Source organism: Sturnus vulgaris, chromosome 8, assembly GCF_052056855.1.
Source record: "Sturnus vulgaris isolate bStuVul1 chromosome 8, bStuVul1.hap1, whole genome shotgun sequence".
Lineage (NCBI taxonomy): Eukaryota > Metazoa > Chordata > Aves > Passeriformes > Sturnidae > Sturnus > Sturnus vulgaris.
Window position 1 is genome coordinate 8,793,954 of NC_142250.1, and position 13,146 is coordinate 8,807,099.

The 13,146-nt window shown below is 39.1% G+C and overlaps 1 protein-coding gene across 7 annotated transcripts in view; it reads right to left on the bottom strand.

The window, feature by feature from the left end:
• The window catches only part of CABCOCO1 (ciliary associated calcium binding coiled-coil 1), a 50,702-nt gene extending 50,060 nt beyond the window's left edge, over window positions 1-642 (bottom strand). For 6 of the 7 annotated variants that reach the window (XM_088168796.1, XM_014882353.2, XM_088168795.1 and 3 more), the window contains exon 1: window positions 594-642. In XM_088168796.1, the coding sequence (XP_088024922.1) occupies window positions 594-611 (18 nt within the window). In that variant the 5' untranslated portion in view covers window positions 612-642. The remainder of the gene's footprint in view (window positions 1-593) is intronic. The other variant, XM_088168792.1, reaches the window with a different exon arrangement.
• Window positions 643-13,146: the final 12,504 nt, after the last annotated feature.

Sequence of the window (13,146 nt, forward strand, 5' to 3'; positions counted from 1 at the left end):
CCTGGGGGGATGACAGTGGCACAGGTGTATTTTTATATATACATATATATATATATATATATATGTATTTACACACACACAGAACATTAACACCCTTTTCTACACATAATCACGTAATCGTTACGGTTGGCAGGGATCTCTGGAGGTAATACAATCCATCCCCCAGCCGAGACAGGGTCACCCAGAGCAGGTGACAAAGGAACGCATCCCGGTGGGTTTGGAATGTCTCCAAATATCTCTCTCTCCAGAGATAGAGACTCCACAACTTCCTTGCGCAGCCCGTTCCAGTGCTCTGCCACCCTCAACATATTCTTTCTCATATTGAGGTGGAAATTCCTCTGTTGCGGTTTATAGCCATCGCTACTCGTTCTGTTACCGGGCATTACTAAAGAGACTGGCACTATCCTCCTGACCTTTGAGACATTTAAATATACTGATGAGACCTCCTCTCAATCTCATCCAGACTAAACAAGTCCAGCTGCTGCAGTCTCTCGTCACAAGCGAGATGCTGCAGACTCCCGAGCACCCTTGTAGCCCTTGGCTACAGCTCAGCACGGACAATTTAACACAAAACACTCTAAGCCCAACGGTACCTGCGCACTCTCCGCCATGGCCACAGACAGCCCCCCGCCCCTCACCACGCCCTGCCGCCGCTCCCCCCAGAGCCCCGCCCCCGCTCCCCTCAGAGCTCCCCCTTCCCCTCACCGCGCCCCGCCCCCGCTCCCCTCAGAGCCCCGCCCCTCACTGCGCCCCGCCCCCGCTCCCCTCAGAGCTCCCCCCACCGCGCCCCGCCCCCGCTCCCCTTAGAGCCCCGCCCCTCACCGCTCCCCGCCCCCGCTCCCCTCAGAGCTCCCCCTTCCCCTCACCGCTCCCCGCCCCCGCTCCCCTCAGAGCTCCTCCCCGTCTCTCACCGCGCCCCGCCCTTCACGGCCGCGCCGGCGCCGCGGCACGGCCCGGCGCTTGCTGCTTTTTCTTTAATGGATTGGAACAGTAGTGAACTAAAACTACGTCGAAACATTTTCTCTGTCAGCTTTGTATTGCATGAAGCAGCAGTAATTCAGATTAATAGCAATTACTTGCAAGATAAAAAAAAAATGCAAGCATTTGGTAGGTGAACAGTAATGAGAACAAAGAAAGAGCTATTTCTGCAAAGTTTATAGATGTGCTGAGGGAGCTGGTATGACAAAACAACTTCTCTGCGTGCCCCACATAAAGCAAGGGCCTCCCGGGATTTTCTGCAACTGTTTCAAGCTCTGCCGCTGCTTCGGAGCAGTTTGCCACCTTCAGAAGGTTGTCATCTCAGTTTCTTAAAATGTGCAAATCACAAAGTACAGTACCTGTGTTCTAGCTGGGGCACAAGAGACAAGAACATGCCCATTACCCACTAAGATTGTGATGTACAGTGTGAGATTCAACACGTCTGTAGCTCCTATTCCTGCTCAAACACTCTGACCCTCACTGACACAGGTAGACCAATTGTGCTTCCAAAAGGAGTCAGAAATCTTTGAGGTTCACAGAGCTGGATCCTGCAGTGTTTTGTAGAATTATTCATGGTATTTTAAAGAAATAGAGCCTACACTGTGAATTTTAAAGAAATAGAGCCCACACTGTGAATTCCTACAATTTGTACTGTGCTCTGTGGCTGATAGCTGTACAGCCGTGTTACTGCCCCTTTTAAAGTGTATATGAATCTAACCGAGTAAGAACATTATTCAGAGCTGCAAGCACTGCATGTAGTAAGGTGTTAAAAATGGGGAATTAAGTGTGATATTTGGATGCAATGTAACATTGTGTATATTCATTACTATGTTATCTACTTGGTAATAGGTAGATTCTAGACTTAACCCTGCATTCCTCTGGAACTGAAAATGCTCATTGACTTCCATGAACATTTTCAATGTAAAAGACTTGGGGGCTTAAAGCCTTTGGAAGGATCTAATTCTGTTTCTCTTGCTCAATATAAAAGGACTGAATTCTCTCTTACACAAAATCTGAATTGAACAGAGCCTTCATTGAATCTCAAACCATATTTCCAGTTGTGAGCTCCTAAACTTCCTACTTTTCAATTTAGATTTTTAGATAGTTGGTGTCAGAAGGCTTAGAAATAAAAAAGGATTCAAGGGTCACATCAAGCCCTGCTGTCTAATTTCATGTAGATCCTTCATGTTTACAAAACTACATTCATGTGTATGTGAATATTTAAGGTGGCTTTTTGATTTCATTCAAATGCAAAACTTGTAAGTGCAACACAGAAATACTGAACTTAAAACACTGACATAGTCCTTTCCTACTACAGGCAACCATGGTAGATTTCCTATGATTTCTGATCACAGAGAGACTCTGAGTTAGAGGAGAACAGCAGAGCTCTTTCTCCACTGGTGCAGCTGTGTTAGATCCAAAGGTTACCTGAAAGCGTCTGTTACTTAATATTTAAAATATGTAATTTAAACAGAACATATTTGAAAATCTGACTTTACAGAGTAAGTGCTCTTCTATTGGTCTGAGAAGCAACCAGAGTTCAGGTTTGGGAGATGTTTTGCCAGGACTGGTATCACTCAGCACATGACGATCTTGGAAGGAACACTTTCTTTATCTTCTCTCTTTGATTAAAGTTCTTTACCTCATGGTGTCTGTGCCACCTCTAGCCTGTACAAGATAACCACCACACAGCCCACTAATACTCAGCTCTGGTAGAGGCTCGGCAAAGAGCTGGTTGTTCCCCTTAATTTTCTTCAAGTTCTCAGATTTTAATTTTGCTAATAATGCACTGAAGCATCACCAATATAGCAATTCCACACTGCTCACTGCACATTCAACTACACAGCTGTCTTTGTAGAAGCACGTTCCTCTTCATCACAATACTCCATCTTTTGGACAGGGAGCAGGTTCACCTGCATCACACAAGTCCATGTCAAAAGGAGAATAAAGGTCACAGCTGCAAGCAAGCTTTGAAAGTGCAGGCCACCTGCAATTGCAACATAACCAACAAGTGCTCCAAAATATTCCACAGTCTTCCAAAATGTTAATAACAAAGGTGATTCAGTCTGATTTTGTTACTCATTGCAGAGATCCTGGCATTTCAGAATAAATGAAACTAATTAATTTAAGAAAAGGAATGACTTTTCAGAAGTTGCCTTTTAGAAAGCAAAAGTTTTGTAACACAAAACAGGCCCACAGAAACGTCCTCCTATTCACAGAGATCCTATAAAAACATTCGGTTGCAAACACGTTTCCATTCACTTTTAGTTAAGCATCACCAAGCCCAGTAATTAGACATAGGCAAATTCAGGATGAAAAGCAGATGGAAATTCCTAGCAGAGCTTTGCTTGTTACATCAACATCAGATGGGCATACAGTTCCCCTGGCTGCCAGCCCTCATGACAACAAATTGCTTATACTAGTGCCCTGTGGTACAAGAAAAAACACAGGAATATGTGGAGGACTTACACACAGTATTTGGATTTGACCCTCTTAGTAACAAATGGGTAATTTGTGAAAGCAACAGGACATTAGTGCTAGTGACTCTTAATAAAGAGCCTTGCATTACTGTACATGAGTGCATTAACATAATAATTAATCGTCCCCTCCTGGCTCCTTTATAATATTATTCACAGATACTCTATCCAGGAAACAGCATTCCCTCTAGGTAATGTTCTTCTGTTTTACATATATAGATATACACCTTCAGAATAAAATTCTGATTCTGATGATTATATAGTAGGAAAAGAAAAACATAAATTCCAGGCTGTCAGGGAAACTTGTTTTTAAAACAAAAAGATAATTCTGCCATTTCTCAGGCAGTATCCAATTAAAATGAGATACACGTATGAGAGGATAACTGCTTTGGGTGTATCAGCAGCAGGATAGACAGAGTTCTGAGTTACTTAGGAACAGATGCTGCTTCTTTTTTGCTCACTGTTTGTCAACACATTCTAGCTCAGTATCTCTCCCTGCCTGTTTAATTAATAGGTAGGCAAAATTTCCATGTCATTTGACAGTGATTTTGAGAGACTTGTAATGTTAATACTTGGCCCAGCAATAAGAAAGTTAAATATATATACACAAGTTAAATATAGTAAATCATAACTTTTCAATTATTCAAAACAGTATGAATACAGAGAAATGAAAGTAGTAAAACGTGTATTCTAGCAATGATTCCATTATCCTTTTGCCATAAAGAGAAGTGGCTCAATGGAGGATAAAAGCAAATTTTAGATTGATTCTCTTCTTGATCATAGCCAGAAGATTGCTATATCTATTGCCAATAAATTGAATTGAGGTTCACAGAGATCCTAAAAATTAGATAGAAATACATAAAAGAACATGTAACCCATCTCCAGGGGTCCTGTACTTTTTCTTGCCAACAATAACTTCAAGCAGAAATAGGAATTTATTTAATCCAGTAGTTCAAGACAGCTCCTTCCTATGTATGAAATTGTAGGAATAATATAAATGTGCATATAACATTGCAGTACACCATCAGTATGAACTAAGAAAGCTTAGGTTTTTCTCTCCTCTGTAAGAGCCGAAATGAGGGATCGGGGCTCCAGGCGGCTCTTTAAAATGCTGTTTATTGTATCCAAATGATACAACAATTCACTGATCGTGGGTGACAAGAGCCCAGCCCACAGCCTTTTCAGCCACAGCTGTGGGTTCGTCTGAAGCCACTCTAGTTCTTGTTAAAATGCATTATATAGTTTCCATTACAGAGCATCTTTAAACATGACAACCAATCAATACCCTTACTATTACCTATAGCCTATCATAACTACTAACATTACCATATTCATGTTACTATTTTCCAATCACAAAAAGTTAGTATGTTAGTATGTTAGTTTAAGCTAGAAGTTGTTTTTCAGTTTTCTTGCACTGGAAAATTCTGAGATCTTTTCTCTACTTGCAACATTGGCTTTCTTGTTTGCCTGTGAAAATTTTTCTGCTTGGTAAAAATATCTTTTGTTTGAGGTGGATTTATCCTTTGCTCAGAGTTATAAAAGCCCCTTCCAACTCACATACTAACGTACCTTTGGCCTTCTTAGTTATCCAGTCAGACAGGATCAGCAATTCTTTTCTTCTATATCAAAACTTGCTATCATTTCTATTCCTTCTTCAGATTCTACATTCAAAGATCTTTCTGTTATACATACATATCTGTGAGACCTTCCTGTCAAATCCTATGTTTTCCAACACCCCTCTAAGTCCGTTTTAGTACAAAAACCTAAACTACGAGACCTGATGCATAAGATAAAGTAATATGGATAATTTAAAGCACAGCTGTTTCAAACTACCTACCCTTAAGTTCACCAATTGATTAAAACAAAATCCAAAATCTCTATAGAACTCAAGGACTCTTCACAGTTATTATTCAAACCAGAACAATCCACTCAGAAGCCCCAAATTCAAGACAAGAGACAAAAAGAAGAGCACTGACCATTGACTGACTCCTGAGTCTTGTATAGCCATGAGCACACTGGTGACAATAGACAAATAATTTAACATAAGGATAGTGTAGGGTTTTGAATTTGTTGAGAGAATTGTTTCATTGACAGAGAGCTGCATTCTTCAGGAAGACATGCTGTACAGTACAGAATTTGCCAATTAATGTAGTGATGAAAATCACCAGAAAGAATAATTGAACAAGTTATAATTGCAAATACAAATAAAATTTATAAAATACAGGAGTACATAAATTCATATTCTATATAAAATGTTCTATATTAAACATATACTTAGGTATTGGTTCTATATAGTACATATGTATATATTCTTTCTTCAGACTGCCACTTGAGCTCAGATTCCCATCTACTCTGTATCTTTTCTAAGGATATAAACTACTGCTAATCTTGGCAAGTTTATATGAACTGGAGTATATTTTACTCCATGAAAAAGATGAGACATTAATCTTCTGGGCAAACTCTCTTGAAATTTCATTTTGATAGACAAAACTTGACTTTTCAGTTTGAACTACTGTTTCATTCTGTTGGCAGACCAAAGAAGATAGACACAACTGTGTGAAGCATTACACCTTAGTAACACAGCAAAGTCTACCCCAAAAAATAAATTCACTGATTCCATTGTCCTTGCCTTTGGCCCCCAAATGGGAACACAATTTCTTTCAGAGATTTCATAGTTTACTCCTTTCATGCCTTTGTTGTGAAGCTCTAATGATTTTTTGCCACCTTCTCCATGTGATGTTAAACAGGTTTTAGAATAACATATAACAATTTAGGGCAGCAAGTGAAAAAATACATCCAGTTGAAATTAGGGGGATTTTCAATAGAAAGACTATAGTTACTCAAAAGAAAAGCTGTATTTTATACTAAAGCTGATTATAATTTTTGTTTATATGTGAACTGTTTGCTGGTTGGACTACACAAACAGCTTCCAAGGTGCCTCAGTATTTCTTTAGTTGTTTAAAAAGGACTGGCAAGCCTGAATTACTGGGACATAATAATATTACGCTTAAGTGATGTCTTAGAGCAGAATCCCAACTACAGCAGCAACACCTAGAGAGTCAGTATGGCAAATGTATCTCCATTTTACAGAGAGAGGTCTATCCAAGAGAATGAAGTCTAACAATAGAGTCTAGCAATACATCCTAAGCATCCCTGCCACCAGATTCAAGTAATAAATTGGGTTAGGTGTCACGTGTCTTCTCCTTGTGTACTTGGAATCACAGAGTACAAATCCCAAGGAGTAGATGAGCATACTTAGGAAGAACATGTGCATGTAGTCTCCTTAAATATGTAAGCCTAAAGGTATTCTGTGATCACTAGGCAATAGCGTTAAAATTATGATGAAGCTGTTTGTTATTGCCCTTCTCCTTTTCTTCTATGACTCATTTGAGGTTATGGACTCATCTTGGCAAAGTGCATTAAAATAAAAGGGTATATAATCCAGTAGTCAGTCCTGGGAGCACTTTCCTTCCCGGATTCTGAATTTGAAATATCTGCTATGCAAGCATATATTTATAGAGGAGGAATTAATGTCCATACTCACTCCAAAAAGATTATGTAGTTGCATGTAAAGAAATGAATTTGCAGAGCTCTAGAGAGCTTAAGTGTATTACTTCTTGTAAAAAAAAACCTCATTGAGAAGAGGACATAAGGCCAGCACATATATTTGTTCTAAGAATATCACTTTAACTGCACACGAGCTCTGCATGTGATGTCATGTAACATTATGGGTTTCTTCTAGAACAGGGGTCAAATAGCTCCATAAGGTATTTATTAATGTAATTTATTGATTTAGCTGAGGCAGAATTAGCCTGTTGTGGAGTGGAAATCTGATTAGTGTGGCCCATTCTTGAGTTCTTGGAACTCAAAATTCAAAGGAAGAGAAAGAAGGGCCACAGCTCACATATACTCTGCTGACACTTGTGACTTAGTTTAAGAGAATAGGGGTATATTTTGGCACACAGGGAGCAGAGTTACCCACATACTTATCCTAGGAAACTTAGAAGGAGAATGAAAAAACTCAGTGCACTGTTTGATAGTGTTCCTTGAACTGGTGCTTATGCTTTTCTCATTTACCTGAAATTGGAAAGATGGTAGAAATCAATGGAGTTTCCTTATGGTAAAGCAATGTAAAAGGAATCGTCCTCCTTGTTTAACATCTGTGAAAGCAGTCTTCCTCGCAAACAAAACATATGAGATTCTTCCGTTTTAATTCTGTTTGGCATCTGCATCTATACTGCCAGGGACATTCAGAACCATTTACATTAGCAGCAAATATTTTTACTCTAAAGAAGGAAACATATCCTTATTGATATTCAGCAAGTGATGTGTTGTTGCAACCAAGATATAATTTACTCACTTGTCTGACTGGATTACATTACTCCATGCATTTTATAGTTTCATCTGTGAAAAACTAAACTTTAGTTCTACAGCTGTCATTTCCCATAATTCTTTTAAAACAATCTGTGGCTAAAGGATAAAAAATAGCTCAGATAGAAATTTCTGGGGATGGCATTTGAAAAGACATTATTTAGAGTTAATGAATTAGAAGTTTGTCATATTCTTTATGTGAGGTGTGAGTCATTGTATACAAGTATTTCTACCATTTGTGTACTTTGTAAAGCCACGACTCCCTTTGTTCCCTGGGAACCCTGCAGTGAAAACATTTGTCTTGTTAGGCTGCCTGGGTAATATTTCCGGTTGTTCTGACCTTTTCGTGTGCTCAGAAGCAGCAATGCACCCGCCCACTGCCAGACCTTGTCAGGGCCGCCCTATCTTAGCACTGCAGTCACCTGAGCAGGGCAGCGGCTCAGCAATTCACAGGCAAAGCCACAGGAGTTTAGCCAGCACGAGGATGGGAGGACTGAGCCATTACTTATTTATAAAATTAGCAATTAGATCTCAACTAAAATGGAAAAAGTCCCCAAAATGGAGGATCGAGATGCTCTTTCATCTCTGATTTCCGCCTCTTTATTTCTTCTGATGTAAAATTTGAAACTCTCTTTGATGAAAAGAAGATCAAGCTCCAAAACCAGACTAGGCTTCAAAAGATGATTATAGGCTTTCATACACAAAACTGACTCAAAGTTTTATTTCCTGGGTTTATCACACACAATGTAATTTTTCTTCTACCCCTTGCTTTTACACTAGCACATAGATCACACATTCCTTCTTGGTAACTACCTTTTGCATGTTATCCAAGCCAGACATTACTCTTGATAAATAACTATTTAAATTTTCACTGCCTCTGCTGCATTTCAAAGTATAAACTGTAACTGGATGTTTTATACACGTACCAGAGAAATATTTTTCTCACAGCCACAGTGAAAAGTTTTGTTGAAAATACAGAGAAATTAAATGCAATGCAATAAAGCTTTTTTAAAGTTGAACTCAACCATGTAAATTTTTGGTGCCAAGTAAGAATTAAAATCAGAGGATTATAATGGAAACAATTTTTCCAGTGCTACCTACACCTTTCACTGCTATACATAAAACCTGTTATCACTCATGCAATAATGATAGAGCAATCATAATTATTTCTGTATTAGACCAAAAAAATTCCCTGTATGATTTCATCTGATGGTAAAACATAAATCATTATACTAAATAGATACTTTTTGCCTGCTTACAGAAAAAAATGGACTCAATCTTCTTTCTCTCCACCCTATATAATTAAAAAAAAAATCAGACACCAATTTTTAGCCATGCATTCATCAGAGAATGTATTGTTAACAGGTGTTGTGTATTACATTTCCTACGCATACAGTGTTGGAATGTAAAGCTGTAATATTGCTCCTAGGAACAAGTAGCATAATTAAAATTCTTTGTGAGTTTGATTTACTGGGTATTTTCTTCTTTTAAAATAACTACATTGCAAACAAGAGCCAATTTCTTAGATTTGATCTATGGGCTGTACAGCTTATACTTCAGGTTCAAAATGGTGATTTAGACAATAACACATAACAGCTGAATACTTATTTATAATGGCACAGCACCTGCGGCAGATTGTCAGCTGAAAAGGCAAATCTAAATGCTTTCAAATTCTCTTGTGTCTTATAATGGCAGTAAGTAGTGGCCGCTATAGATACAATAGCTAGGCATGTAATGTAACTTTTGTTTCTGATTGCTTTCCATCTTCTCAATTTTATTTCCTTAAGACTGAAAATGTTCATACTTGGTGTCAGTCCATATGCATTTAAAGAAGCTCAGGCACAATTTAGCTTTCTGGTAATTTTGAGAGTGGAAGGTGTCAACGAACTTAAATATTAAATAGAACATATTTTCTCATAATTTTAAGATTTTCCACATTTCCCCGACCATTACACATGCATAATTAACACAACTTTGGCTTCTTTTTTTTTCATCTTGATTAATGCTGCTGAATACTCTGGAAAATTTTGATCTGAAATATTAAAACTGTAAAGACATTTTTCTTACCTCAATACGTGCCAGGATTTTTCTATGAGCCTTTTAGCAGCAGCTCTTATTTAAAAATCTGAAATAGTGCGTATGCAGTTTCCTGTTAAATTTGGTTCCTTTCTGGACTGAACCCAGCATTAATCATTTGTGTGATGATGTGCTAATTCTGCAGTGATGTGAAACACGTTAGGAAGAAATGTAACAGCTTGTTGCAGCAGACCCAGGCCCATACAAAACCATCAGGGCACTGATGGAACCTCCACTCATAACAGAAAGGCCATTTAGATGCACCAAGCAACATTCAGGTTTCCACCAGATGGAACGGCTGGGATGTGAATGTGCAAGGATCATTCTCAAAAGGAAAGCACTCTAAATCCATTAGAATTTTCCAAACAAGACAGAAATTGAACTCCTGTTGTCTATTAAATATCTATAAAATTACCTATATACCTTCTGAGTGTTGGGAGGCGTAATATGGGCCATGTGCTTTGGGATCTTTAATTGGAAGGTGACAGACAGTCCAAGTACAACAGTACATTTCTACCAGAACAACCAAAGTCATATTAAGTAGTAAGTATAAAAACATAAGCAGAAATAACATTTTTCCCCAGATGAAAGGAAAAATAGTTTCCAAGGTGCTTTAGAACACAAGCAATAGAAAAAGAAAAGAAAGAAATGACTGGTCTGTAATAGAGATCTGTAAGAGAGGCTAGGAAAAATCCACTTGCTCTGGGGTTGATGGGATGTGCCACTGCCAATTAGCACAAGTGCTTTGTTTTTTAACATTCATCTACTCACTGTATGACCTGTTTTAGTGTACACCTCAAAATCATCTTTGGAGTACTTTCACTGGAGCCAAGGGAGTTAATCCAGGAATTAGCTTGGTCAGTGAAGTAATTCATATGCAACAGAAAGAGTTACAGAAATTTAGTCAGAAAAGAGTAATGGAGAGAGATTCATGCATGCTGTAAATCTTCTCGGCTTTGTGCTAATGTGATTTATCTACTTGAGATAGCGAGGAGGTTCTATAATGTGTGCATACTGTGCAATATGGGACAGTAGCTTTGCAATATAAACTGTCCATTAGTAATGCAAAGTGACTTATTTTCATTTGCTAGATCATTACTGCAAATTTTTCTTCCTAGTTTTGGCATGTTATATATCTTAATGAAGTCCACATTTGTTCTCTTTATCTTTTACTTCCATTTGATTCACTCTATTTAAATGTATGTAAATACACTGTAAGACCAGCAAGATTTTTGTAATTTCAGGAGGGCAATGCTTCCACTTCTAGGAGAAGTTGATGCCCCACACCTCAGTCTGCCGGCCTGTCACAGCTCCAGCAGGTCTGAAGCTGCACGGATAAATTTGGCCATTCTGTTTCCAACAGAAACTAAATTCGGTTACCCCAGTTCATTATAGAATAGAAGTAAACAAGTCCCTGGGTGAGACAAAGATAGGTTGGAATCAAACTCAAACAGGGGGCCCCTTCCAATTCCATTCAATCCTGAATGCAGGCATACCATATCAGGCCAGTGAACTGGGCGCTGCAGAGATATCAATCAATCTGGAGTTCTAGCATGGAAATTTTGAACCCCCTATAAAAGGTGTGAGGGGGTTGCTAAATAAATAAACTCTGGCTGTGTTGCATGATCCTTGGTGTGATCTGTCGTGTGCCTGTCTCCAAAACTGCCACCCTAACATAATACTGGCCCAGCTGGGGGCAATTCAGACATTCCTCTGAGCATCTCTCACTTCACAGTGCCTGTACAACCATAAGACACAAAAGATTTAAATGGGTTGAAGCACAGATTGAGATAGTCGAGCAGAGCTGTGGCAGCAGCAGATGCCAGGGAGCAAGGTGTAAGAGCTCCTCCAGCATCCCCTCCCCATCAGTAACCAGTGTCCTGTAGAGCTGCATGCACTCCTCAAGTGCCTGGGCAGCAACACGTGCTGAAGCAGCTTTGGCAGTTTGGAGGGCAGCTGATTCAGTGCTGACTCACATCCTGTTCATCCTCCCAGCCTTCAGGTGCGTAAGCCCTCCTGGCATCACTTCTGTCAATGTAACACTCCAGGACTGCTTGCAGAACGTGCGGCCCTGCGTCAGCCGACGACACCAGACAAGATGTGACCCCTTCCACCAGCTTACAGAACTGACCTCTCAAACAAGCTGCCAAATGGTACACCTGGGTTTATTTCATATGGTCACAATATTTCCCATGCTGTCTGCCAATAAAGAAAAGATGGAATGCAAGAAGCAGTAGGCTGCTACTGACTCTGGAATGACTTCAGGTCTGGTGAGAACTGTTGGATTGTTATTAACCCTTGCCTTCACTGCCTATGCAGTACAGACAGATGTACTTACTTATCAAGATTCCTCCAGCTGCTTCTCATCAGTAAACCTGTCTCACCTGAGTGCAGCAGAATCCACATTGTTGTACCCAACTCATTCCCTAGAAGAGCAGTTGTGCCAGAATTACTTGCATACCCTTTATTATTCTGACTACCTTTGAAAGACACTGAAAGAAGTAATTGGGCTTTTGTAAGACACCTGTCCCGTTCCATTTCCACTGCACCCACAGCCACTGACAACTCTTCCATGCTACTGGGGTTTCTCTATAGTTTAATGTTTTTATCTCGGTGCTAATGTAGCCTCTATCGCCAAACATTCAAAGCAGGAGCAGGAGATATGACCTTGCTGCTGCAGTTGGCTTTTCAGCTAACTTGTGTGTATAAGGTCCAGTGATGTCTGTGCCTAGAATCCATCATCCACAGATCCTATAGTGCAATTTCACTGAATATTCAAAGCTGTGCCTACTGGCACAACAAGACATTTGTATATTTTTGGAGTTAAGAAAGCTGGAGCAAAGTCAATCCAATGCACACACATTGGCAATGGCAGAATAATTTTAAAACTGAAAATAAAAACTTTCATTTCCAGCTCTTAACTTAAATTGTCACTAATTTTTTTGGTTTTGATAAAATCATTAGCCGTTTTTAAAAATTATTTTGATATAAAACTAGGCACCCAAGATTTTCAACATCATCAAGGCACTAATCTAACTTAGAATTCAAAAAGTTTTTAAAAATCACTGAAGATATGTATCAGAACCTTCCAAGCAAACTTAAATTTTCTTTCAGGATTTGTCTCCACTTCCTTTAAACTCTTGATTTCATTATGTAATAATTGCATACACTTTCTAAATATCTTCTAATTTCACAAGGTTCTACTAAAAATTATTTCATTAATATTTATAAACTACAAGAAAAG